This window comes from Lactuca sativa, chromosome 5 (assembly GCF_002870075.4).
Source record: "Lactuca sativa cultivar Salinas chromosome 5, Lsat_Salinas_v11, whole genome shotgun sequence".
Taxonomy (NCBI): Eukaryota; Viridiplantae; Streptophyta; class Magnoliopsida; order Asterales; family Asteraceae; genus Lactuca; species Lactuca sativa.
Genome location: NC_056627.2, coordinates 46,559,084 through 46,585,506, shown reverse-complemented (window position 1 = coordinate 46,585,506; position 26,423 = coordinate 46,559,084). Strand labels below are relative to the sequence as shown.

Sequence of the window (26,423 nt, the reverse complement as noted above, 5' to 3'; positions counted from 1 at the left end):
ACTTCGAGGGCGAAGTCTAATCCTAGTGGGGGAGAATTGTAACAGCCCGGAATCTCAGGTATGGTTAAAATTATGTTTTTGGGGTGTTTTAAGAGGGGACTCGGCGAGTTGGAGCCTAGACTCGCCGAGTAAGATCGCAGACCTGGTCGCAGGTTCGCGACTGGAATCGACGAGTCCGGATATGGACTCGGCAAGTCTGCGCTGTTCAGCGAAAACCCTAACCGTTTAGGTTTGGGACGTATATAAGGGACTTATTGGCCGTCATTGTTCACTTTAGCCTTCTGAGAGAAACCCTAATTCGATTGTGTGCATCTGGAGCAAGGTTGAAGACCATTGTTGATTTTGGAAGAGTTGTTGTGCAAGGAAGAGAAGGCTTGGTGAAGGGAACAACAAGGGGAGTCACGTTCTGAGGATTGGGGACATAGAGAGCACATCATCCAGGTAAGAATTCGAGTTATACTCTGCTATGTTGATGTGTATATGGATTTAGGGTTTATGGAACCCTTTTGTGACTAGATTGAATGTTACCCTAGTCCCCCAAACGATTGGAACCCTGTATTGGGACCTTTGGAGGTCCAGAATGTCCCATGCCTGAACATTTCGGGAATTGATGGAGGTTTTGGATTGGAATCCTTATGCCTTAGGTCAAAATGTAAATTATGAATCATGGGGTGTATTATGAGCACCGAAATGAGGACCTTACGTGATGAATCAGTTTAGGAAGGCCAGACCTATGAATGGTCGGAGCAGTTCTGACCTTAGAAGGCAGTTGGAGCGGTTGCATGGCATGGACTCGCCGAGTCCGATGAACAGACTCGGCGAGTAGCTTGAAGATTAACTGGGACTCGTCGAGTTGTTCTTCAGACTCGGCGAGTTGAGTCGGGGTGGCCCCGTGATTCTTCCAGGAGGAACTCGTCGAGTCAAAAAGGGGATACTCGACGTGTAGAAAGGGAATCTTAAGGAATCGGTGAGCTAAGGGCAAGTGGACTCAGAGTGGTTGAACTCGGCGAGTCTTGGGGTGACTCGGCGAGTTAGGTCGCGGGTTGAGTGAAGTTCTGAGTATGGGGACTCGGCGAGTCATAGGGTTGACTCGGCGAGTAGGGTCAGTCAGGGGTTGACTTTGACCTTGTCTTTGACCAAGGGTTGACCAGTCATTCCAGGGGTAGTTTGGTAATTGTTTTTTATTGTTGGAGTTCAGTGCATTGGTGGCTATCCAGAGGTGGAGATCGTATCAGTGATCGGAGCAGCTTGAGCTATCTGTTCAGTCGGCAGTTTCGAGGTGAGTTATCCTCACTATATCGATAGGGTTTATGGCACCAAGGCCAACCTTTTTATCGGATGGAAATTCGGGTAATTGTTAGTTGTTACATGTTGTGGGCCGGAAGGCATTGCTATGTGGACTGGAAGGTCATGGCCTGGAAAGGCGTATGTGTGCATTTAGTATGTTGACTGATTCGTAGGGTGATATTATGCTAGTGACCGGCTAGACCGGTATCTTGAATAGAGTAAGGATATGTTATGTGGTCTGTTGATAGATTGCTGATTGTGAACTGTTATATGATTATGTGTTATGCGTATGATTGCTAGACCTGATGTAACCCGGTATGCAGGGTCGTTCTATGTTCTATTATGATATGTATGCTAATATGTTATGGGCCGGAAGGCAATATGTTATGGGCAGGAAGGCATTGCGTTATGGGCCGGAAGGCGATATGTTTTGGGACCGGAAGGTCGTGGCCTGGAAAGGCGTATATGTGGTTGGTATTTTGGGGGTATCTCACTAAGCTTTCGGGCTTACAGTTGTGGTTTATGTTTCAGGTTCTCAGGAGTCTGTGGCAAGGCAAAGGCGTGATCGTACCGTTCCTCGCGTTGGTGTTTTATGAATTGAACCTGGGAAATACTCTGTTAAATAATGTATTGAAAACCTTTTTGTAATAACATTATTAAAATGAGTGGCTTTTGAAAAGTTTTAATTGTTTTGAAATTTTGGACGTTACAGTTTCCTTCCAGTAGTAACGGGTCTAAGGCACCAAGGTCGGTCCGTATAGACGATTTGTTAGTGTCGAAGTGTGGGCAGAGCCCGTATATCACAGTTGAGTGCGATTATGATATATGCCAGTATGATAGAATTATTTATACTTGTTGTCTGTGTGATACTTGTATGTTATGGTTGAGCAGCTGAGTGTGGGCGAGGACCGTATCTCTCTGATAGTGGAGTGTGGGCGAGGCCCGTATCTCCTAGATAGCAGAGTGTGGGCGAGGCCCGTATCTCCCAGCTAGTGAAGTGTGGGCGAGGTCTGTATCTCCTAGTTGTTCATCGTATGTTTGTATGGTATGAGGTATTATGGGGGAACTCACTAAGCTTAGTGCTTACGGTTTTCAGTTTTTGTTTCAGGTACCTCTTCTTCGAAGGGGAAGGAGCTGGCGCGGTAGTGGCGCATCACACACATGTCTCGTATTTCCGCACTAGGAGATCTTCCTGGGGATTCGAACTCTGACATTTGTTATGTTTTATGAAAATGTTTTTCAGACACACGATATCTTTTATGAAATGTTATGATCGGTGAACGTTTTATTTCTAATGTTTTACTAAGTATATGTTTTAAAAAAATGAAATTTTTGGCTCGTATTTTTGGGATGTTACATATTGTTTTTAACTATGGTTTGTAGCTTTTAGTTTTCCTTTTCCTTTGTTGTAAGCTGATTTGTTTATTTCTAGCTTCCGACTGTTGTTTATATAATATCTGCTATGTAATTTTTTGTTTCTCTTAAGTGCATCAGCCCTTTTTATATTTGTTGTTTGTATTTTTTTTTTTTTTTATGATTTACGTGTTCTATTTTTTTTTCTCAATTCATTGTAGGTAAATTGAAAGAGAAAAAGTAAATAAAAAGATGGGAAGAAGGATGAGTTTTGAACTACTCAACTTACATTTTAGTAATCGATGATTATGCCCACTTTCCTTACTTTGCCAATTTTCATATACATTAGTTCTAAACATCAAAATAATATGATTTTGTTTGTCATAGATGAAATTTTTTGATGTAAATGATGGACAACAATAAGGTTTGAATAAATATAATTCTTTTTAAATTGGTGTGTAAGCTTATACTATGTGATTTGATGAAGAAAGAAAAAATGAGATTATTTTCTAATTGTTTTAGACTGCCCTTATGTATGCTATCCATTTTGAATGTCAAAATGGGGCCTCATTTTCGATTTCGCCCCGGGTCTTAAATCGACTTGGAACGGCCCTACATACTGCACAACCTAAGTACTAGTATGTTATACTACGCAAAAAGTAAATGAAAGTATTGCCTTTAAATACTTTTTACAGATAAGTCTTTGAAAATAATTTTTTGCATGATTAAACCTTAATTTATTAGAACAATAAATACATTATTTATTATTATCCCTATTCTAATAAAAGAATAGTTTTAATATCCTTTTGACATGTGTCATCATATTAGACCTCCTAATTAATACACATTTTATTCTTTTTTTTTTGCCATTTGTCACCCTATTAAAACTCTTAATTAATACATGCCACTTGTCAACCTATTAATTCTCTATTTTAAATTTTAAAATTTTCACTTTAATTACAATAAATTAATAACAACGCAATAAAAATTAAAATAAAATTAATAGAAATTATAAGATGATATAATTTCATATATTTATTTAAATTAACGATTATAACTGATTAATAATTTTGTGTTCTAACTATTAAAGTTTAATTAATTTTGTAGCCGTGGTTTCACGGGTTATTAACTAGTTATTAATAAAGTAGCCCATCTTGTACAATCAGTAAGCATGTTGCATACCTCTCGGCTACATGCAGATTATTATTATTATTATATTGGCTTGTATATCGTGATATAATATGCAAGTATCCAAACTTTATTAATATCGACCAAAATGGTAGCTATTTTTATCATTTGTTTATTCTAACATATCAAGCTAGAGATCCACAAATGCTAGTTTTAAACCGGTTCCGGTTTTAACCGGTTTTGGTTATAATCGGTCCAATTTTTTGAAAATGATATTTCTTTAAAAAATTGTTTTAAAAAACTAGTAAATAAAATGGCATTTGATTTTTAAAACATGTTCCTTACCCTAAACTAGTTCTCAACATAACCAGTTCGGTTATTTCCTACCGGTTCGCTTTTTGACCTCTATCAATCAAGCAGCATTCACGTGGAAGATTCAAACGAGTATTAATCACAAAGTGATGAAAAAATCATTTCGTATTAGGCTTCTATGAAATTATATTATAAAGTATAAATTATAGCTTACAAAGACTTGCTTAATAGATTCTGCCATTCTGGGCCTCCAACCTTTGGACCTAAACCAGTATGGTGGTAATTTTTACTCAGCCCAAACACGTTAACAGGCTACTAAATTTTGCGCATCCTGGTATCCTAGGGCATGGAATTTTATTGCTAAAATTAAAATCGGTAAATGCCTATAGTAAACTATGTTTTTTCTTAGGTTACAACTTACAAGGCATTTAATATATGATTTCTTTTATATATATTAGGTGTGAAACCTATATATTACGTGGGTGAATATATATATATATATATATATATATATATATATATATATATATATATATATATATATATATATATATATATATATATAGAGAGAGAGAGAGAGAGAGAGAGGTGGATTCAATTGAGAAAATAAAAAAGGTTGAGAATGGGGGAATCATTCTCAACCACTCATTTTATTCAAGCATAAAAAGACACGGTGACAAACTTGTAAATATGAGAACAACCTTCAATCTCAAATACGTATCTGTAGTTCAAACCCATTCATCGTTCATCATCCAAATTTCTTCTCCAACTTTCAACAATCATCCAGATTTCTTCCATTAAACCATCATCAACATCATCCAGTGCTAATCAATCATTGATCTTCGTCTTTAACAACAAAAATTCGTTTTTGGTTCTTTTAATTCAACCTTCAATTGTGCTTGAATACGATCAGATCTTCAACATCTATGATTAATTATACTCCCAGCATTATTAGATCAACATCATCGATAATCAACAAAAATCCACTTCATACCATTCATTCAACATCGATTATCAAATAAAACTTGAAAATTAAGGTTAGAAAAATATCAAATCGTTTTTTTTTTTTGAAAAATTTCATATAATTCTCTATCAATCTACTCTTTTGTAAGATTTAAATAGTCAAAATATCATGTTTTTAACATTTTTAAAAAAAGTTAAATTATATGCACTCCAACTGTTTGATGAAATGCATGAACTAAATTACCATGTTATATTCATATATGAATATGTTTTCTCAGTATATGATTATTAAAACAAAAAAAACAAATATGCAAGTCTGTATGTTATTCATATGTGAATAACATATAAAAATTATATATATTTATGAAAATACATTATAATATTCATATGTGAATATACTGTGTAATATTCATAAGTGAATATATCATCTAATATTCACAAATGAATATACTATGTAATATTCACATGTGATATACCATGTAATACTTTGTAATATTCATATATGAAAATATTATCTAATATTCATAAGTGAATATACCATCTAATATTCACAAGTGAACAATGTTTTAAAAACCGGTTTGAACCGGCCGGTCGAACCGGTTGGACCGGGAACCGGGGGAAGGAACAATTCAACTATCACTGGTTTTACATTGATTTCTGAACCGGATTGAACCGACCGGTTTTTAGAAAAAACTGGTTGAACCGGTCAAAATAAACCGGTTGAACCGGTAAATCCGAATAAAAACACATGAAAAATAATTATTTACATAATAAACTTTGGTATTTTTTTCAAGTATATTTAGTTTTCTCTAAATAAAAACATATGTTAAATGTTATAAGTTTTTTGATGTGGTTGTATTTATCTAAAACTATATTTCGTTTCGGTATTATATTTTATTTTCTTTTTAGTGTATATGGATTGATATAAAACACTAAAACTTATGGTTATGTACATGTTATTTTAATGTATTTTGATTCATTTACAACTTATTTTTATGTGTATTTTTAATGTTTGAACTTGTAAACATCAAATTCATAATTTATATATGTATGTATGTGTAGGAAAATAGAAAAAAACCATGAAAAATATAGAAATCGGTTCACTCGGCGGTCGAACCGGTTGAACCGGGAACCGGTCACCATACCGGTTCAACTAAAAAATTGGTTTTTAAAACATTGCAAGTGAATATACTATGTAATATTCATAAGTGAATGCATCGTCTAATATTTAAATATGAATATACTATGTTTATTATATGCTATATTCATATATGAATGATACTTAAATTGTAAAAAAAAAAAAATTAATCATAGTTTTTATTCATAACTGAATAACGAATGTACTGTAGTAAAAACTTGATTCATTTTTATTCACTTATGAATAACGATAGCTGAAAATATAAAAAAAAATAAATTTTTTATTTTATCTTAAAACTATATCAATATGGATGTCTATTTGTAGAGAATAAAAAATCATGAATTTTGGTATATTTAAAATCATTTTTCGATAAAAATAGCTTCTTAAAAATTAAAAAAAAAACGAAAAAACTATGTTTTTGTATATATTAAGGTAATGATTAGCATAGTTTAAGGAAACATGTTTTGTTGGAAAACACATGTCTATTCCTTTCCCATTTCTGCTGGTACGACGGAGGCTTTTGCGGTAAAAATAAATTAGTGACTGAGAATGATTCCCCCATTCTCAACCTTTTTTTTCTCAATTGAACCCTCCTCTCTCTCTCTCTCTGTGTGTGTGTGTGTGTGTGTATATATATATATATATATATACATATATAATGTATTTTTTTTAAATTAAATTTTAAAATAAGGAAGAAAAAAACATATTTATTGCAATTTATAATGATATTTATTACATTTAATACTTACTTATATAACTATATGTACTAGTTTATAAACCGTGAGAACTATGATTATAAAATTAATTAAAATTTCATAGTAAAAACTTAAAATTATTAAGCAATTAAATCAAATAAATTATTTTAAATAAATTATCAATTAATATATTTTTTTAGTTATATAAAATTATAATAGTTTATATAAATAAATACATGAAATTATATCATATTATAATATATATTTATTTTATTTTATTTTTTATTCTAATGTTATTAATTTAATGTAATTAGACTGTGAAATTTAAAATGAAAATCAATTATCAATAATTAATTTAATGTAATTAAAGTGGGAAATTTAAAATTTAAAATGGAAAATTAATAGGTTCACGTGTGACATATAATATCAATTATCGATAAGGATTTCTAATATTGTGACACTTGTCAATAAGAGAATAAACTTATTCATTTATTAGAAATTAGAACAGGAAGATTATGTGGTTTTTTAATTTTAAAAATAAAAAAAATTTAGAAATCGACATGTGGAAATTATTTATTTAAAAAATATCACAAAATGACAAGTGTCAAAACTTATGAGAAATTAACATATTGCAAAATGGATCTTCATTTATTAGAGTAACTGTATATATATATATATATATATATATATATATATATATATATATATATATATATATATATATATATATATATGGGATTGTTCACTTAAGATTAAAAAAATAGAAATCTTGAGATTCAACCTCAGCCATATATTTCTCATTTTCAGTTCTAACGTTCCAACGTACCGGCAGCAGTGAGGTATGCCTAATCATAAATGAGTATATGACTGAGAGGTATATCCATATATGATTATACATATATGTCTACTCACAGATTGAGTAATCATATATGATTATGATAGTTGGTGGTGGTAGAAGTGGCGGTGGTAGAAGTGACGAAGCTGGTAGTGGTGGGGTTGGCTAGTGGTAGAGGTGGTGGTAGCGGTGACGGTTGTGATGTTGGGGATGGTGGTGGAGGAGAAAGGAATGAGTGACGCTATATAATCATTTATGATTATAACTAACTCATCGCGTCGATACGCCGAAGTGTTAGAACGACAGATGTAAAATATGTGGTTGAGATTGAATCTCAAGATCTCTATTTTATTTTGAATTTCAACGGAACTTACTTCTCTCTCTCTCTCTCTATGTATATATATATATATATATATATATATATATATATATATATATATATATATATATATATATATGTACCTTGACCAACTCCAGGTCCAATAGAAGCAAGCCCTACAGCCAATCCAGCAACAATAATGGAAGCGGCAGAAATCAATGGATTCATGATAAGTTCCTCGTACCAAAAAAAATGGTTAATGATACAATCAACCAATGAACTATGACTTAATGATTTCATTGCTACGATTCATACAGTCGAAGTAACTACGAACTTTGAATTTAAGTAATAACATTCTTGAATCATCAAACCGACTTTGATATCTCTTTTTTAGTTTCTCTCGAGAAAGTCTTTGTGAATCCATACAACTTTAGTTTTCCTGTTTCTTTGTCCCGAAACGCTCTTTGAATTCTTCGATTTTTTTTATTGACTTCATCCGTTTATTCATTGAACTCACAGTCACAGATGAGACAAAATGACTTATATAGAATCCCCATCTACATTCACATTCGATTAGTAGGGCAAATTAGATATATCTTTAGCTCATATATGGGGGCTTTTACGTATGTATAAAAGTTATGGGAAGGCTTTGATATTCACAAAATTAATATAGTAGTTTTTTCATAACTAGCATATAGCTGTGTTTTCATTACATTTACACATGTTTTGATACAAATTATTAATTTATAAAAAAATCAAACTAAAAAGAAAAGAAACAACTAAATAAACTAGGTTTTACCTAATCGAGATCGATTCTCCGGTTACTTAACCAATCACCTTTTAGAATTTTATAAATGTTTGAACTTTCTACAATCGAACGATGAACCCTAGATGTCGATATCTAGTTGAAATTGGATATTTTTAACTGGTTACAATATTGACCTAAACCCCAATGAGGCAATCGTGCCTCGATGTCCACATCTAGTTGTAACTTCTTGAGTATTTATTATATTTTGGTTTCATGTTTAAAATCATTTGAATATTAAAACAAAACAAAAAGGTGTCAACCATTTATGTTGTCGTAACTTGATAAGACATGTGAAAAATATGGTGGATAACTTTTTGATTCATGTTTAAATCATTGCACTACTCTGCCTCTGTGGTCATGAAGGTTTGTCTACAGTAATTCCAAGACATGAGACATAGCTTCACGTTTGCAACAGTGATTAGTTAGATCGCGAAAGCTAGAACGGAAACTCTCATTAGGAAGTTCCCTCTTGAAAACAAAAAGGTGTCGGCAAGATACATTTCATAAGTGAGCCAATAGCAATCAATCCGGTTACAATTGTCATCACATCTTCCACTCCTACAAAGGATAAAAATCAATGACTATGACTTAAATAACAACTTGGATGATTATTATAAAAAAAGAGATAGATATTCACTTATATCTTTGGTTTATTTTCTTAAAATAAAAGTGTTTTGAGTTTTATACATTATCTCTATTCATTTAAAAAAATTTGTATAAAAATCAAACCACCTATATTTTAAAAAGAAAAGGAAACATCAACTTCATTGTTATAATCGGTAATTGACATTTGATGAAATTATAGTTTTGCTAACAAAGAGGGTTTTTAGACCCTGGAAACACATGTCATCATAGGTGGCTAACAAACATACCAAATAGCAAGACCAAGAAAAATCTTCCTACATGGCAATCAGAGGGCCCCACAAGACACTTGTGACCAACAACATCAACGTAATAGATTTTGTGGATATGCCACCTCAGATAAGGATAAGCACCCATTGCTTCTCATTGGTCAGTTTCCCAGCATTTCCCTCAAAATCTACTAAATCATCAAACCCCAAACCACAGCCACAAGATCACCACTTCAATCAATATTACAAAAGGATGCACCCACATCACACATTTTCAACTCACACTCACCTCTACAAACTACAAACCACCACTCCATTGCCGGAAAATATGGCCGCCGTCACACAATCTCCGGTCGCAGTCTTCCGACCATGCGCCTCACGAACCAGGTTCCTAACAGGATCATCAGGGAAGTTAAACAGAGAAGTATCACTCAAACCTGCAAACACTTTCTCATCTGCTTCCTTCAAGATCGAAGCCAAAAAAGGCCAATGGCTACCGGGTTTAGCCTCACCTGGTTACCTCGACGGAAGGTAAACATAACTTCAAAAATCCCCAATTAAAAACCCTAATCCAATGTCCATGAACTAACTGTAAAAGTAAAACCATGTTTAATTTCAGTCTTCCAGGTGACAACGGGTTCGACCCATTGGGTTTAGCGGAGGACCCGGAGAATCTGAAGTGGTTCGTCCAAGCTGAGCTTGTGAACGGGAGGTGGGCCATGTTGGGTGTCGCCGGAATGCTACTGCCGGAGGTTTTCACAAGCATCGGCGTACTCAACGTTCCTAAATGGTACGACGCCGGAAAATCAGAATACTTCGCATCATCATCAACCCTGTTGGTGATCGAGTTCATTCTTTTCCACTACGTCGAAATCAGAAGATGGCAAGACATCAAGAACCCAGGAAGTGTAAACCAAGATCCGATCTTCAAAAGCTACAGTTTACCTCCTAATGAAGTCGGGTACCCGGGTGGCATATTCAACCCACTCAACTTTGCACCAACCGCTGAAGCCAAGGAGAAAGAGATTGCCAATGGTAAGTTACAAAATTACCATTTTACCCCTAATCCAGATTCTAATATTATTATTTTTTTACAGGGAGGTTAGCGATGTTGGCGTTTCTAGGGTTCATCGTTCAGCATAATGTCACCGGAAAAGGGCCATTTGACAACCTATTGCAGCACCTTTCGGACCCATGGCATAACACTATTGTCCAAACACTTTCAGGAAACTAAACAGTATCTATCTTCTTTTGCTTTATTTGTAAACCATGTGTTGTGAATATAAAATATGAGATGGTGATTTATGATTTATTTGAACTTGTTGTCATTATCATAATTCACAAAGGTAAGTTTCAGCAAAAGCTATATAAGTGGCTGTTTGTTTTTAATTTAATCGGCTTAACGGTTATTTAGGCTATGTTCGACGAAGTAGCTGAAATGCGAATTGTTAGCTGAAAAAGTTGGCTGATAGCTGAAATGAAAACTAGCTGAAAAGCAAGCTGAAATATATAAAATTACGTAAAAAGACATGTGAGAGTATGTATTTAAATAATTAATTAAGGGGTGTATTTTAAATTTTTTAGAAAAGCTCCTAAAAAACTTGTCTACGTAGCTTTTCAAAAAGCTAGCTTATAAGCTACTTTTTGGCTTACCAAACATGACAACATAAAAAAGCTCAAAAAATAAGCTAGCTTATCAGTTAGCTGTGGTGCGCCTGACACATCGTTACAGCCTTAGTCGGTGTACAAAAGAAAACAAACCTTATATATACAACACATCATTACTTATTAATACTTTTTAGTTCATATTATACAACCAAAGTATTACTTTCTAAAAAAAAATGTCACGACCTACATCTAAAAAAAAAACGTGACACGAGAATTCTCCTTCAGCTTTCGTTGTTTGACATTAGATGATCCGGTTGCTGAAACAAACATAACTCCATGTTACTAAAAAACCCATAATAGTAATGTAATTATATTTCTTTATTCATAAATCATAATGTATTTTTTATTTTTATTTACCTGAGAGTATGAGTTCCCATAGATCAAAGGAAGAGGACATGGACCGGGTTCAGGGTTCCATGGGTTACACAAGTTGTCATTGTAGACATTTCTAGGCATCTCAAAGTTACAATTTATAGAATAATCTAGAAACCCTTGTAAGTTGGTTGATGTATCTGGCTTCATTTCTTTTGTTTGTGGAAAATTTAGATTTCCAAAGGGGCTAAAAGGGAAATTTGATGTACTACATAGTTCTGCCAAACCACCAACTACTTGCCTTGACCGGTCAACTTTTTCCATTTCTATCCCTTTGCTGGTAAACAAACCGGAATAGTTTGAAAGAGACACACCAGAACATTCCCCATCTCTATAAGTAAAAAACAAAAAAGAAATATTAATTTCCCAAAATAATCTAAAATGAATCTTTGTGATTTAAGGATTTATGATTTATTGACCTTTGAGGAATGTAATTTTGTTTATCTGTCAAGATCAAATTTTGATTTTCGTTATTCGGAAGCCATTGTAGAGTTTGATCTTCTTGGGTATTGGTCATCATTAGAGGTAAATGCAACCCACTTTGGAACTGAAATGCCAACATTATTGTATGTCAAATGTATAATGGAAAGGGCAAAAATGGAATTTTGCAAAGTGATAATACCTGGTTTGTGCAATCTAGTGGAATAAGCTTTTGTTGTCCGAAATTTTCCTAGAAATACAATTCGTTTACTCGTTTAGTGTTAAATGCAAGAAATAGCAGTGTACTTTCATTGATTCTTATTACATTATTATAATGATATGAAAAAAATGAAAGTAGAATGCTATAATTGGGTAGATTTGTAAGAGAAACAAATACCTTGTGTATCCGAATGCGATCAAGTGATTCCCTTAAGGAGTCTTCCATTTGCTTAAGATGTTCAATGTTCTCAATCTTGTCTGGATTACTCCAATAACTAATCAAAATTTAAAAAAAAAAATGTAGAAAGATAAAGAATCATATTTTTAAAAAATGTAAGAAAAAATGTGAGAAATTACACGAAATGGATAGGTGAAGGTTTGAAAGGCACCTTAGTCGCTTATGTAATTCAGAAAGTTGAGATCGCAACATCATTGCATGGTTGCTTAAATCCTGAAAATTATATTTAACTATTAAATAAAATATTATTTATCAACAGAAGTTATTATGCAATTTTCAAGATAAAAAGTTATAGAGATGAGTATCTTGTGACCTCAGCTGATTGACTGCTGCAAAACAAAACAAAACCAAAAGTAAAAAAGATAATCAGATGTTTGTTGCATCACAAGGGAGAGAAAAGGATTTAGAAAAGTGTCAAGGATTAATGACAACCTTGCCCCTGCAAAATCTTGTATATTTACATCATGGTCCAGCTTCTTGAACGTCTTCTTCAAAGCCTATTTAGGTAATTTTTATTTAATTACTATTTGAAGATAGTTATAGATGGAAATGAATGATCAAACATATGTAATTTGACTTACTTCGAGGCTCTCCAATTTCCTTTTTGCTCTTTCTTGTGGTGTTAGTCGAGCAAACTTTGCAATAACCTCATCAATGTTGCTGGAAATACAAAAGGAATATTGAAAACTTATTATTAATGTCGAAAAGAGCTTTTCTTTCAACGAATGTTGATTCATGGAGATTTATAACCTAATAAAAGCGTAGTATGAGCAATTGGGATAAGAATTAGTATGATTAGGAGATGACCTTCGTTGTCCGGTGAATAATGTAGGTTTTCCGGTTGGAGAGAACATGAGAAGGATGATGTCAATATCACATAATACAGATAACTCCTTGGCTTTTTTTAGGATTCCATTCCTTCGTTTAGAAAACGTCACTTGTCGATTACCAATGTTCTCTAATCTCTTGATTTTCAGCTTCACCCTCCCCATACTGCAATCAACGAAAATCTTCAGATACAGAGATGAGAAATTAAACATATATTTGGTGTAATATCGTCAGAGATGGCGCAAAATACCTTAAAAGTTACAATATTCGAGGAAAACGAAGCGAAGACAGGTGTCTGCTAAGGTATAACGAAATTCTTTCAAGCAAATATGACCGACTTGATTCCCTAGAAATGAACAGAAACCTTGATTTTAATTATCCGCATACAGGAAGAAACTGAGAGGCATCAAAGTTAACATAACAAATCCGATGTAATCAGAACTCGAGGTATTCAAAGAAATGATGTTAATTCCGTGAACAAATTGAACATGATCACAGAAAGAAGAGAGAGAAAAAGAAAAAAAGGGAAGGTCTTACACTTCTGCTGCGAATGCGGACCTTGCGATCGTCACCACGGAGCGATAGAAGCGAACGCTTGTAAGAAAATTATATATATATATATATATATATATATATATATATATATATATATATATATATATATATATATATATATTCACACAGATTGCTGAGGCTGGTGACCTGACAACGTTTGATGGATATATGTATGACGTTCGAACTAAGCGGTGAAACAAAGAGATGATGCTCTACTGCTATGTGATAAATGCGATAAATTACATTAATAGTCCTTTGGATAAGAAAAGTTCTATTTTCAGTCCCTACTAAAAGTGTTGATAAATGTGAACCTTAGTAATGTGTCTAATGACAAGGTAAACCATCAAATTCAAGATAACGAGCCGTGTCGTGCTAACAATCGAATTGGATACTTATGAGGTGGTTGGGTGTTCATTATAAAAAGGATTACGATTATTGAATAAATCAGTACCAAATAATCAACCATAATAAAACAGGTTCTAAAAATATACTGTTTGGATGCGTTATTGTTATTTGAAGTTGTAATAATCAAATAAACATTTGTTTAAGTGTCTGAATTTTTTTGATAAATTATACAATTAACAAATAATGTTAATCTTACTGAAAGGTACCAACCTTTTTTTTGTCCACTAAAGTTCTTAGATCTTTAAATTGACTATCTTTTTGAACAAATACATACTTTATTAAAACAAATCGGTATGATCACAATAAATATCAATTTTGTATTTAATTTCAAATTCAATGTAACAAAACTGGTGATTTGCACAAGTTTTAACCACCATCTTCTTCATCTCTCCAACTTCTAACTGATCTCCATGTTTACTGTTTCATCACCAAAATGTCAAAACTACCCTTTTCTTTTATAACGATTTGATTGCTGAAGCCTCTAATTCCACTCTCGTTAGTAATTTTGATGTGGGGTTGAATTCAAGATTTATCGGAGGTTGTGTTGAGGTAAGTGAAAAATAGGTTGCTGATGCATCAATGGTTTTGCTAATGAAATCTGATCTTGAAAGATAGTCCTTTATGGGACAGATGAAATCAAGATGATCCCTCGCCTACCATGAAAATAAAAAAATAAATGCTTAAAAAAGATTCACATTGTTGAATTTTAAATCAAAAAATAAGAATCAAGAAGCATACCAGTCGATATTCAGGGGCCCGTTTTGGAAGCTTAAGATACGACATGTTATGTGTCTTGTAATCCCACAAAAAAGACGTATGATGGATCCACCGATTTTTAGTAATTGATTGTGCATTTCCTCCGAATTTTCGGACACCAAATACATAATCTATAACAAAAAAACACAATTAATTATGGTTTTAAGTAGGATATTTTTATTGGATTCTCATATCATATATACATATACCATTCTCACGAAGCTTGAAATCAGCAACTCCATGGAAGACTTTAGAGTACAACAAGCTGCTCCATGACATGATAGGTCTAGGATATGGTTGTACATGAGGAACATCATCTTTGTTGCATATAAATGAAACAAATATTGTTCCATCATCAACTATAACTGTCCCACCACCAGTAAACCTTCGAATCACAGGGATTTTATCTTGTATCACAGGGGTAATTTCAACAAGTTCACTAGGTTTCCTAATATAACATATAAATTTAGAATGTAAGAGAAAAAGATTAGATGAAATGTGTTGTTAGGAGTTGCAAAGAAAGTTACCCAGAAATCCCCATGACTATATTGGGTTTATCTGTCCCATCATTAATGATGCACCAATTGTCTGATGAGGTTCGAAGAAGACACTCCTCCATGTGTAACTGGTGCAGGATGGGTACTCCCTTCATTTTGATAATATTCATCAATGGAAGTCCAACATTCCCAATTTTTCGTGTACCCATTCAAAGCGCAATCTTTCTTCAATTCCTGGCAAAAACAAATTGCAATGTTGATTGTATCATAGAAACGCAGGAAGCAAATAGGGGTGATAAGTGGTTAATGAACCTAATTAATTGAATGGTAACTAATATGTACCTTCAAATTTCAATAGTTCAATGAAGTAGGCGATTACACAAAGAAGCACCGAAGCCAATCGCGATGAATTGAGATGAAGGAGATAAGAGATTGTCAGATTGCGATAACAGCGAGACTGAGACAGTGATAAAGGAGCGATTGAGTTGAGACCGTTTCTGGATTGGAGATCTGAAGAATCGTTTCTCAGTCTCAACTTCCCTAATCTTCCTTCTACTCTGTGGCCCTGAATCTGATTGATGTGTTGCAATTCCTAAATCGTGACCTAATACAGGGTGGGTTTCAAATCAAAAAAATTTACAATGACAACCTGACCAAAGCCTCTCAAATCTCAATAGTTGATTTGATGCAACACAGACAACTCGAAAGTAGAAGAAACCTACAAATCAACACGACTCAGCTCTTCGACGATCCTTGTGTGCAGGGCTGACCAAATCGATACTGCCCACAGGTATTTCCTCAGCTCGAAAGTAAAAACCCCGTTGTTAATTCCATAAAAACCCTCAAGTTTTGTAATTTTTTTTTTTATGGATTTTACAATGAATTGTTTTTTGGATCCATTAATACCTCACATTTATATGAATTTTGTTGTTATAGGGTGCTAAAAAAAGTATATTATTTTATCATTCGTTTAACACAATAATGGAAAAACTCAAAAACATGTTTCTTTGGAATGAGCCATGAATATCAGTTTGTGCTACTTTTCTGTTGTGTTCTTGATAAGAGAATGTGGAAGACCTGATCTAACAGAAAAGAAATAGACTTACAATAGTCAAAAACTTAGAATACATAGTACAACTTATCTTGCTAATTTTTGGTTTTATCATGCATCTTATTCTTTATAGAGAAATCAACTTGTGACTCACGCTCTACTTGGGTGATATTGAGGCTTTATAGCTAATACTACATTTCTTTCAAATCAAGATATGCATATAGAAGTCAAAGTCAAAATGGTGAACCTTTAATCCAAGTTTTATGAAATAAAAAGTTTTTGTTCTAGTTCTATTTATCTTGGATTAAAGTTTTTAAAATCTTATCATATCATCCTTTATTTCATATGGTTGTGATTATGACGGTCATCATTTTTTACTCTGCTTTGATCATTCTTGAAAAGTTCAAGATCCTTCTATCTGTCATGCCTTAGGCATGTTGTATATTATATTACTAAGTTATAACCCGTATACTACACGGGTGAAAAATATTTATTAAAAAAACATTTTTTTAAAGTACAGTGCTATCAATTGGTGTTTTTTTCAAAGTACAATGTTATACTAAATTAAAATAAGTTCTTAATAGAATTTTCTAGTAAAATTTTTTTTGACTTGTTTCAAGTTTCTGAAACACACCACCTTTAGATGGAAAATATTTAGAGGAATTAACTTGAGATCCTACAGCCTATTGTACAGAAATTCCATAATCATGATTCTCCATACAATATTCATGAAGAGTGACTTTAACAACTTTCATGCATAGTAAAGATATTATAAATTCACATTTACTTTCATAATTATAGGTCATCTCCTAGTATCCACTGTTACGTTTCATAGCCAGGAGATACGAGTCAGTCAAAAAAAAAATATATCAACATATTACATATATATAGAAAAGGTTAATAATAACAACATTTTCCTATAACCTTTTTCTCCTTTTATAATATTTTTTTCAAGATTGTCTTTAGTATGATTTTATTTGCCTCCATATTGCATGATATTCTTTGGATCCTAGGCTATTTTAAGGGGCAATGATATGCTAACTTCATGCATATCAAGATGGGCTTCACATATTGGAGCAGTTTTCAGAATATTAATCGGCCAACTAATTTGCATATGTGACATTTTCCATTATTTTTTTTTCATGTAACCATTATCCAATCCCACAAATCTTCATCCCTAAAAGGATCTATAAAGCAATGGAAAAGTTACAACTAATGACCATCATAAAGTTGTATATATTGAGGAGCAAAATTTGGAAAAATCATGTGAACCTTCATCTGAAGCAACTCCACTTCTTGAGTGTCATCTGGGATCCATTGTCTACACCTGGACAAAGCTACTACACTTGATTTAAGTCTTGAAAGAACCATATGAATGTCTATCTAAAAGCTAACAAAAAGATCTTTCACAAACCATCAGTTGGAGTATTTGCATCATCAACCCTTACACCAAAAGCACCATCTATTGTTTTGTTGGAATGACCAGACAAATAAAGTTCAATAAGCGTTTCTTCTAGTCTATAAACAGGAAAAGAGACATTAATCAAAATTTGAAGTAAAAAAAAGAAACCAAGAGAATTCAATTTTAAATAAAAGATTAAACTATTGATCAAAAGACGTACCATTCAGAAGGCATTGGTAGATTTTCAGGCAGACCATCGTTAAACAGATTGTATCAGCTGCAAAAAATACCATATAATTATTTACAACTAATTAACCACTCCACATTATTTTGACTAATAATGAAATTAAAACTAAGATGAACAAAAAAAAGGCAATATCTAGAGAGGTAAATTCATATGTTGATTCATTGGGGGTTACTTCCTTTACTACATTACCTTCAAATTCCTCCTTGTTGCTCAAACAATCAACTTTCACAGTTTCCACACCTACATATAATAACTATAATTGTTATGTATGCCAACAACCAAAAGGCAAAGCTATAGGATTGGCACTCAAATGAAAATATATAAAAGAATGAGCCACTATCTAAACCGAAAATTAATTGCAAGACTAAGCTACTATGGTATTATAAGTTAAAAAGAAACACCAAAGGAGGCAAAGATAGCATTTTGCGATAACCATGTACATCAAAATTTTCATTTGGGCAAATCATCGAACACTTGGCATGCGTTATGAAATAATTGGAACTTAGAAATGAAAAGAGATGCTTTTACCTTGTTAGCAGCAAAAGCAGATACATGTATGTGTGAGTGATGGGTGTTCTGCGCATAGATTGATAGAGAGAAAGAGGGAGATGGGTTTTCAGGTGGGAGTAAAAAAAGAGAGTAAATGTAAATTGATGGGAGTAGCAGGGAATCGGGGGCGTATTGGAAGACGAAAGCAAAGATAATGTGGAGATAGTTGTGAATTCCAATCGATGCTCACCTACACTACTTGCCCTAAAGGAAATATGTTTGATTGATACCTGTATAGCTGATTTAGATGTGATTCCTTTGAATTTTACTGTAGTCAGCAACATCGATCTTCCTAAGAGCAGCTTGAGTACCTAAAAGAAAAAATCAATAGTAATTTCTTAACTAAGTAACAATCGATATGAAAAAACCATTATATTAATTCAACCGAATGCATAGGGTATCAGATTCAAATTTGGAAAAGATTAGGCTCCTGATTTCTTGCTACTTAGTTTCTGATTTTTGAAGATTGATTGCAGATTTTAGGGATTGAGTTCAGCTAAATTAGGTTGATTTTTGAATATTATAACCGAAATGCTGATATTTAGGAATTGAATGTGGCGGACGATCTAAATCATTGGGCGGGAAAAAGAGAGAGTAGAATGATGGTGGAAGGACATGTGGCATAAGAGAGTGCTTAAAAGATGACACGTGGTTGGTTTAGGAGTGTTTTATTAGGCATGGAGATTATCAAAAGAATATTATTAAGGTAATAATATTAAATATTTTGCATAAAGTAATTATAATTTTATAAGCATGTAAACACTTTTGATGACATGTTTACGTCATTTAATACTTGGGTAAGTTTTTAAAGTTTACCAATTGGAAAGAGCAAGTTATATTATAATTTGATTTTTAGTATTTCATATCAATTTTGATTGATAATACTTGCTATAATCTGTAACATGCCTTAGTTTGGTGGCTTAAGGAGGAGGTGAAGTCGCAAGCTCTAAAAAAACGACAAACAAATCGATGAAAATCAAAAGAAGCAATGACATCAAACAAACAACACAACAAAACCCTCATACTTAAATCAGAAGCCCCAAGAAGAAACATAAGAAATCGATGAAACGTACCTACGTGGGAGCGGTATAATCGACCTCCTTTGAAGGTTAAAAGTTAAAACCCTCCTCTGTCTGTGTTGGAAGTTACAGGAAGAAGATGGAAGAAGTCAACACAAGATGAAAAAAGTTAATAAATGTATCAAAGTTACAATGGGATGAAACTTAGATGTGAATAGTACACTCAGTATTAGAATATACACTTTTAGCTACAGTAGAAGTAGAATTTTGAGGCAATCTAAGGGGGTGTTTGGCTTAGCTTTTTAGAGGCCAAAAGTCCTTTTCCAAAAAGTTACAAAAAGTCAGGTTTTCCTGACTTTTCCAAAAAGTTGATTTTTCTTCTATCCAAAATCCAAAAGTTGCTTTTAGAAGTCTTTTTTCAAACATCTTTTGGCTTTGATCTTTTACTAAAAGGTCTTTTGGCATATGAAAAGCTAAGCCAAACACCCCCTAAGTTACTTTATATATATATATATATATATATATATATATATATATATATATATATATATATATATATATATATATATATATATATACAGAGAGAGAGAGAGAGAGAGAGAGAGGTTCAAATGTGGATACACATATATTGTGTGGATGTAGGGATTACTCTAGACCAAGTATTTTCATTAATTAAATAAGATTTTAATCCCAATTATTCCCAATCAAATCTCTTATTTTTAGCCTAATTATAGATATATTTTTAATTTGTATTCATTATCCTTTAAGCCATATATAATCCCTCTATAGTCGACTTCATGTGGATCATCTAAACTCATCATCGGCCGGTTTTTTTTCTCTGCAATTGCAATGGAGCAGCCGAACAATAATCAAGATCAGGTACAAATGATTTACAGTTTGTGTTTATCTAATTAACAAGTTCGATACAATATGTGTTATTATCATATTTTTTTTCAACAACAACCAAGCAACGATCTCAATTTACAAATTGATCCTCCTCCGATGAATGCAAGTATGATTCGAAAAAGAAGATGTTCAATCTGTAATAAGTTGACGAATCATGACATGCGGAATTGCCCATTTGCCAGGAAATCAAATTAGAAGTCTAGTTTTTTGGAGTTTATTTTTCAATAAAAACGAGATTTTGGTTATATGTATGGGTTGATTATATCAAAGAAACTTTAGGTGTTTTCATTATGTAATTCAAATAAATTCATACATCATTTGATGTATGGTTAGATTATATTATATTAATTGGTGTCTGTTAAATCTATATAATGAGCAATATCGTTTTTGTTTGGATGTTACACATGTGTTTTTGAATTATTCAACAATGTAATATTAAATGTGTAAATAATATTGTGAATGTGATAATGCAATGTTAATCTGTATGAATTTATACTCTGATGTTACATTTTGTATATTGCTGTTTTAGAATTGTTGTAATTTAAATCCTTTATAGAATTCCTATAGGTAATTTAAGGATAACATAACCCATAAGTTCAATACTAACCTGAAAGAAAAGTGAGACAAGATTATACTATTTTCATTAGTATAATTCTTTTTATAATTTTTTTATGTAGTTTGTTTATAACAGTCAGGTATTTACTTGGTAAAATGAAAATAATATATACATTCTGTCAGAATTCTGATCGAATCTTATAAAATCCATTCGAATATTACACAATCTATTCGAATCCCATTGAATATTGGTATCATAATTGGTTTTCGTAAGTAAATTATTCTTGATTTCAGATCATAATTCAATTTTCGATATTATCTTCAGTTTTTATAGCCTTATGGCAAGGAACCTACTTACCAAATCTAATACTAATTACGAAGATGTTCTCAGAAAACAATATATTATCAATTAATAAATCATATCTTTAAAAAAAATAAATTAAAATCATAAATCATTAACACCTTAATAGCCCCTGATATCACGTGTTATCAGTTACACCGAATTGGATTGTTTGTTAGTTGAAATTCATATTGATCAAGTCGATTATATTCATTTTTTTTTCTTTCTGCAGATCGGGTTATGTTATCATATTCATTCTAATGGATGCGCAACTACTTTCACTTGATGAATAAGTAATTCCTATAAATTATGAAGAACAACAAGAAGAGTTTGATTTTTCTGAGTATGATACACTCGACAATGTAAACCTGCAGATTGTTGATACTAGTAACATCAATGACTGTGAGTTTATTTTTATGTATGAAGTATCTCATTTTTCATAATGTTTTCTGTAATAAACATTTATATTTCACTTATGAATTTGTTTCTTTGTAAGGCGGTTATTCATATGCCAACCTTGGTTCTGACACACTCTATAACTATGGATTGTCAATTGGTGAAAGCAGTAAATCTAATGAAGGTGATTCTTTTAATTATTTAATGTCCCCAATGCCAACACAATTTAACTCTATATATTGTAACTTCATTCCTTTTGTTAGCGGAATTTGAAGATGCAGAAATCGACAATTACTCATCTGATGACGATGATATAGCGCAAAATATTGATCTACTACGTGGTAACATATTTTTTAACCCAATAATTTTATTGTATTCATATTTATGATTAATTACTTTCAGAACAATCAGCTGCTGATCATGATTACGTTTCCCCTGGTGGGTCAATGTATTGGACTCTAGAAGTATCTGATCATATTAAGCCAAAGATTAAATCAATATATGATTCATATGTTGATGCTGTTAGAATGTATAGAAACTATGCATTAGAAGTAGGGATGGCAATGGGTACGGGTATACCGGGTTTCGTGTTCCCCATCCCCATACCTGCATCCCCATACCCATCCCCATCGGAGATTAGAAATCTATCCCCATCCCCATCCTCAATGGGTATCGGGGATCCCCAATGGGTAATCGAGGATTTTTCCCCGTTACAAAGTTTTGAACTTTTATGAAAAATAACTCATAATTATATATTAACCAACAAAACAAAAACTAACAGAACTAATATAAAACACTATAATCACTGAATGTCTTCAAACACGAACAATAACATTCAAGGTTACAAATTAAATCAGTCTTTGCAAAAAAAAAAAAGACATAAGAATTCTTCCCAAAACTATACGTTTGATTGTTAGAAAACCTTATTTTGTCTACTAAACATTTGCTTATGCATTATTAAAAATAAAAACATAATTAATACTATATATATATATATATATATATATATATATATATATATATATATATATATATATATATATATATATATATATATATCGGGTGCCTATCGGGGCCGGTTTCGGGTACGGGTATGGGTACCCGACGGGTAGAACCATCCCATCCCCATCCCCGCTTTTTATATTCGGGTAATACCCATCCCCGTCCCCATCCCCGGTCAACTCAGGGATTTACCCGGTCAACTCGGGTTAGGGTTTTGGGTACCCGTTGGGTACGAGTTTTTTTGCCATCTCTAATTAGAAGCTGGATTTGATGTTAGACTTGGGACTCTTAGAACATCAACGTTCCGTGTTATCACGGAAAGACATTTATTGTGTAACCATGATAGCAAGCCTAACACTGGTAAAGTGGATGCTTTGGACATTCAACACAACAAGCCTAAAAGAAGAAAAGATTCATTCAGGGTGGATTGCAAGGCAAAGATTGTTTTAAAGATAATACCGGGCACTGTAAAGTATGTTGTTCATGATTTTACTGAGAAGCATTCTCACGCTTTGTTTAGTAAGGAAACTATTCACCTATCACGTGCCAAGAGAAAACTTGATTACGCACAGGAAAGTTTTATTCACAACATGTCCAAACAAAACATTGGTGCGACAAAAGCACATAGATTCTATACTGGCATAACTGGTTGTCATTCTGATCGAGGCTTGCTCTCTGACTTCAAAAATAGTACAAGAAATCTTAATTGTTTCATAGGTGGGCGAGATTCCAAATTTCTAGTTGACAAAATGAACGAAAGGAAAAAATATGTCCCGAACTTTACTTTTGAGTACAGAGTTGTCGACAAGAAGCTAAATTCACTTTTTTGGGCGGACGAGACAACTAAGTTTAACTATAATGCTTTTGGAGATGTTGTATCACTTGATGCCACGTTCAATACAAATAGGTATGTTTTTCTTATTTTTACTTAATTTATCTTCAATACAACATGTAGTTAATTTTCCTTTATTTAAAACTTATTTTCTATCACAGGTATAATATGGTTTTCATTCCATTCACTGGTATAGACAACCATAAAAATGTGTAACATTTGGGGATGGTTTGTTGAGCAAAGAAGATTATGACTCTTACTCTTGGTTGGTTAAGGCCTTCTTGAAGACATTTACAAAACCACCTACATTGATGTTATCAGATCAGGATCCAACATTGTCCAAAGCTATTAAAGAATTTATTCCGACAACACAACACAAACTTTGCATGTGGCATATAACTAAAAATTTACCAAAGAAGGTACAATTTAATTAAACTTAATCGTATAATACATATTTAACCACACTAGTTACATCAGAATCATATCTGTTCTTGAAGATTTGAGATTCCTTTATCACAATTAAATTAGAATACAACCTATAATCTGCATATCATTACATTTAAATACATTCTTATTCATACTAACACATTTCTATATTTTAAACAGATATCAATTGAAATTTCTACCAATCTAGAGTTCCGTAATCGTTTCCATGGCTTAATAGGGAATTCTAAAATTGAACCACAAGCATTTGAGGCTGGTTGGGAATGTTTGTTGCGGGATTTCAATATTACAAAAAACAAGTGGTTGAATGCTATGTACGGGTTGCGTAGATTATGGATCCCATCATTTTTCAAGGACATACCAATGTCTGGTCTTATGCGGACTATGTCATTTTCTGAAAGCCAAAACTGGTCATTTCAAAACAACACCCTTTATGGATTGTATTTTGTCATTTTTATGATGTCTTTTGAGACTAATTTGGAACGACAAAGACATAATCAAATTTTCAATGATTTCAAGACTTCCAACACTTTTCCTAAAATGATCAAACATCTTCCTTATGAAGTTCATGCATCCAAAGTATACACCCGTACCATTTTTTACCAAGTTCAGGAAGAGATTTTAAAATATGAGGATACATATATCCAAAAGTGTGTGTCATGTGAAGATGGTGTTGACACATTTACTATATTGGAGAAAAAAACCATTGTCACTAGACAAACTCAAAAGGAAATAGGTGATGAAACAGTGCAGGAATATCATTACGATAGAATTCTCAAAGAAACTGAATTCAAGGTACATATACTTTTTTATTTCTTAATATTTTATTTAGTTGAATCTAAATTTATTTACATCATCTCAATTTTTAATATTCCAATTTTTCTAGGTTACACATTCAACATTAGAAGATACCTTCGTGTGCAGTTGCATGAATTTTGAACATGTTGGCCTTTTGTGTAGACACATTTTTTGTGTTTTTAAATATTACAGTCGTGTTGAAATTCCATCACGGTACATATTGAAACGTTGGAGAAGGGATGTCATTCCTACAGAATTGCTTAAAAGACGCTTATTGGACTCCGGATATGACTTACATACCGACAAATATGCCATTGAAATTTTTGTTGGATTAGTTTTTAAGTCCATAACTATATTTGGTATGTACTTGACCCGGTTGTGCATGGTCCTTTTGGGTTGCATTCACCAAAGCAACTTGACAAGGTAATTTGAGGAGAGAGAGAGAGAGGGGATATTATGGTTTATTGATATATTATAAGAATATTATATAAAAGGAGAAATCATATTTATTTAATTAGTATTAGTCATAAATTAATTAGGAATTAATTTGGTGACTAAAGAGATTAATTAAATAAAGGGGCATAAACTGTCAAATGTATGATAGTTGAGTTCTAGGTTGGGAAACCTAATGGACTAAGGGGGAACGAAATTATGATGAGGGATCATCATATTTTCCTCCAAGGGCCTTATTCCAGAAGGTTCCTTGGGCTGCTTGGTGGCTAAGTTGTCCATTAGGGTTTAGACTGAAACCCTAGCAGCCTGCACTATAAATTAGACCCCAAGGCTTCAATTTTTGACTACTTGCTTTCAAGAGAAACCCTAGGGCCGAAAATTAGCATCCTCCCTCCTCTCTTAAAGTTGCCTTCTTGCTTGTGGTGATTGTGATCCACTAGAGGAGTTACAATTATGACTCTAAGCTCAAGAGAAGAAGATTCAAGCCACTATTTGAAGAGGTAAACATCTAGATCTGATGTAATTAGCTAATTTCGAAATTATGTATGCTAGATTAAGGTTTGCAAGTCTTGGATTCATTGCATGTACAATAGAGAAACCTAGATCCAAGCATTAGGGTTTGTATGAGCACATAGGATTGTTCTTATGCATAAAACCCATCAGTGGTATCAGAGCCTTGATTGGTTTCTGTTGTATGTGATGCTATGATTGATTATCTGCTGAAAAACATTTTCTGGCCCTCTGTTCGAACTGAATCGACGAGTCACTTCATGGACTCGACG

General features: G+C 32.8%; 4 protein-coding genes across 6 annotated transcripts; 2 read left to right on the top strand and 2 right to left on the bottom strand.

Moving 5' to 3' along the window:
* The first annotated feature begins 9,726 nt into the window (after positions 1–9,726).
* LOC111909729 (chlorophyll a-b binding protein P4, chloroplastic) lies at positions 9,727–11,001 on the top strand. Its single transcript, XM_023905512.2, has 3 exons — positions 9,727–10,220; positions 10,309–10,724; positions 10,787–11,001. The coding sequence occupies exons 1-3, from the start codon at positions 9,742–9,744 to the stop codon at positions 10,921–10,923; spliced, it is 1,032 nt and encodes a 343-aa protein (XP_023761280.1). The 5' UTR covers positions 9,727–9,741; the 3' UTR covers positions 10,924–11,001.
* Positions 10,560–14,121, bottom strand: LOC111909728 (agamous-like MADS-box protein AGL65). 2 transcript variants are annotated; one of them, XM_023905509.3, is made up of 12 exons: positions 13,972–14,121; positions 13,685–13,780; positions 13,414–13,599; positions 13,188–13,266; positions 13,039–13,103; positions 12,920–12,935; positions 12,758–12,819; positions 12,547–12,643; positions 12,352–12,399; positions 12,149–12,276; positions 11,715–12,060; positions 10,560–11,614 (listed from the first exon to the last, which is right to left on the bottom strand). In XM_023905509.3, the coding sequence occupies exons 3-12, from the start codon at positions 13,596–13,598 to the stop codon at positions 11,579–11,581; spliced, it is 1,062 nt and encodes a 353-aa protein (XP_023761277.1). In that variant the 5' UTR covers position 13,599; positions 13,685–13,780; positions 13,972–14,121; the 3' UTR covers positions 10,560–11,578. The 2 variants fall into 2 exon arrangements, with proteins under 2 accessions (XP_023761277.1, XP_023761278.1); XM_023905510.3 differs by having other exon boundaries at positions 12,920–12,932.
* Positions 14,122–14,668: 547 nt separating this feature from the next.
* On the bottom strand, positions 14,669–16,767 carry LOC111909730 (uncharacterized). Of its 2 annotated transcripts, XM_023905514.3 has the most exons (6): positions 16,370–16,767; positions 15,990–16,251; positions 15,678–15,881; positions 15,360–15,598; positions 15,133–15,281; positions 14,669–15,047 (listed from the first exon to the last, which is right to left on the bottom strand). In XM_023905514.3, exons 3-6 carry the CDS (start codon positions 15,854–15,856, stop codon positions 14,850–14,852), a joined length of 765 nt encoding a protein of 254 aa, XP_023761282.1. In that variant the 5' UTR covers positions 15,857–15,881; positions 15,990–16,251; positions 16,370–16,767; the 3' UTR covers positions 14,669–14,849. The 2 variants fall into 2 exon arrangements, with proteins under 2 accessions (XP_023761282.1, XP_023761281.1); XM_023905513.3 differs by having other exon boundaries at positions 15,990–16,767.
* Positions 16,768–20,764: 3,997 nt separating this feature from the next.
* Positions 20,765–25,389, top strand: LOC111909719 (protein FAR1-RELATED SEQUENCE 5-like). The gene is made up of 12 exons (XM_023905502.1): positions 20,765–20,794; positions 21,513–21,516; positions 22,032–22,118; positions 22,213–22,296; positions 22,376–22,453; positions 22,515–22,685; positions 23,373–24,021; positions 24,108–24,117; positions 24,222–24,365; positions 24,553–25,185; positions 25,277–25,333; positions 25,381–25,389. The coding sequence occupies exons 1-12, from the start codon at positions 20,765–20,767 to the stop codon at positions 25,387–25,389; spliced, it is 1,956 nt and encodes a 651-aa protein (XP_023761270.1).
* The last annotated feature ends 1,034 nt before the right edge of the window (positions 25,390–26,423 follow it).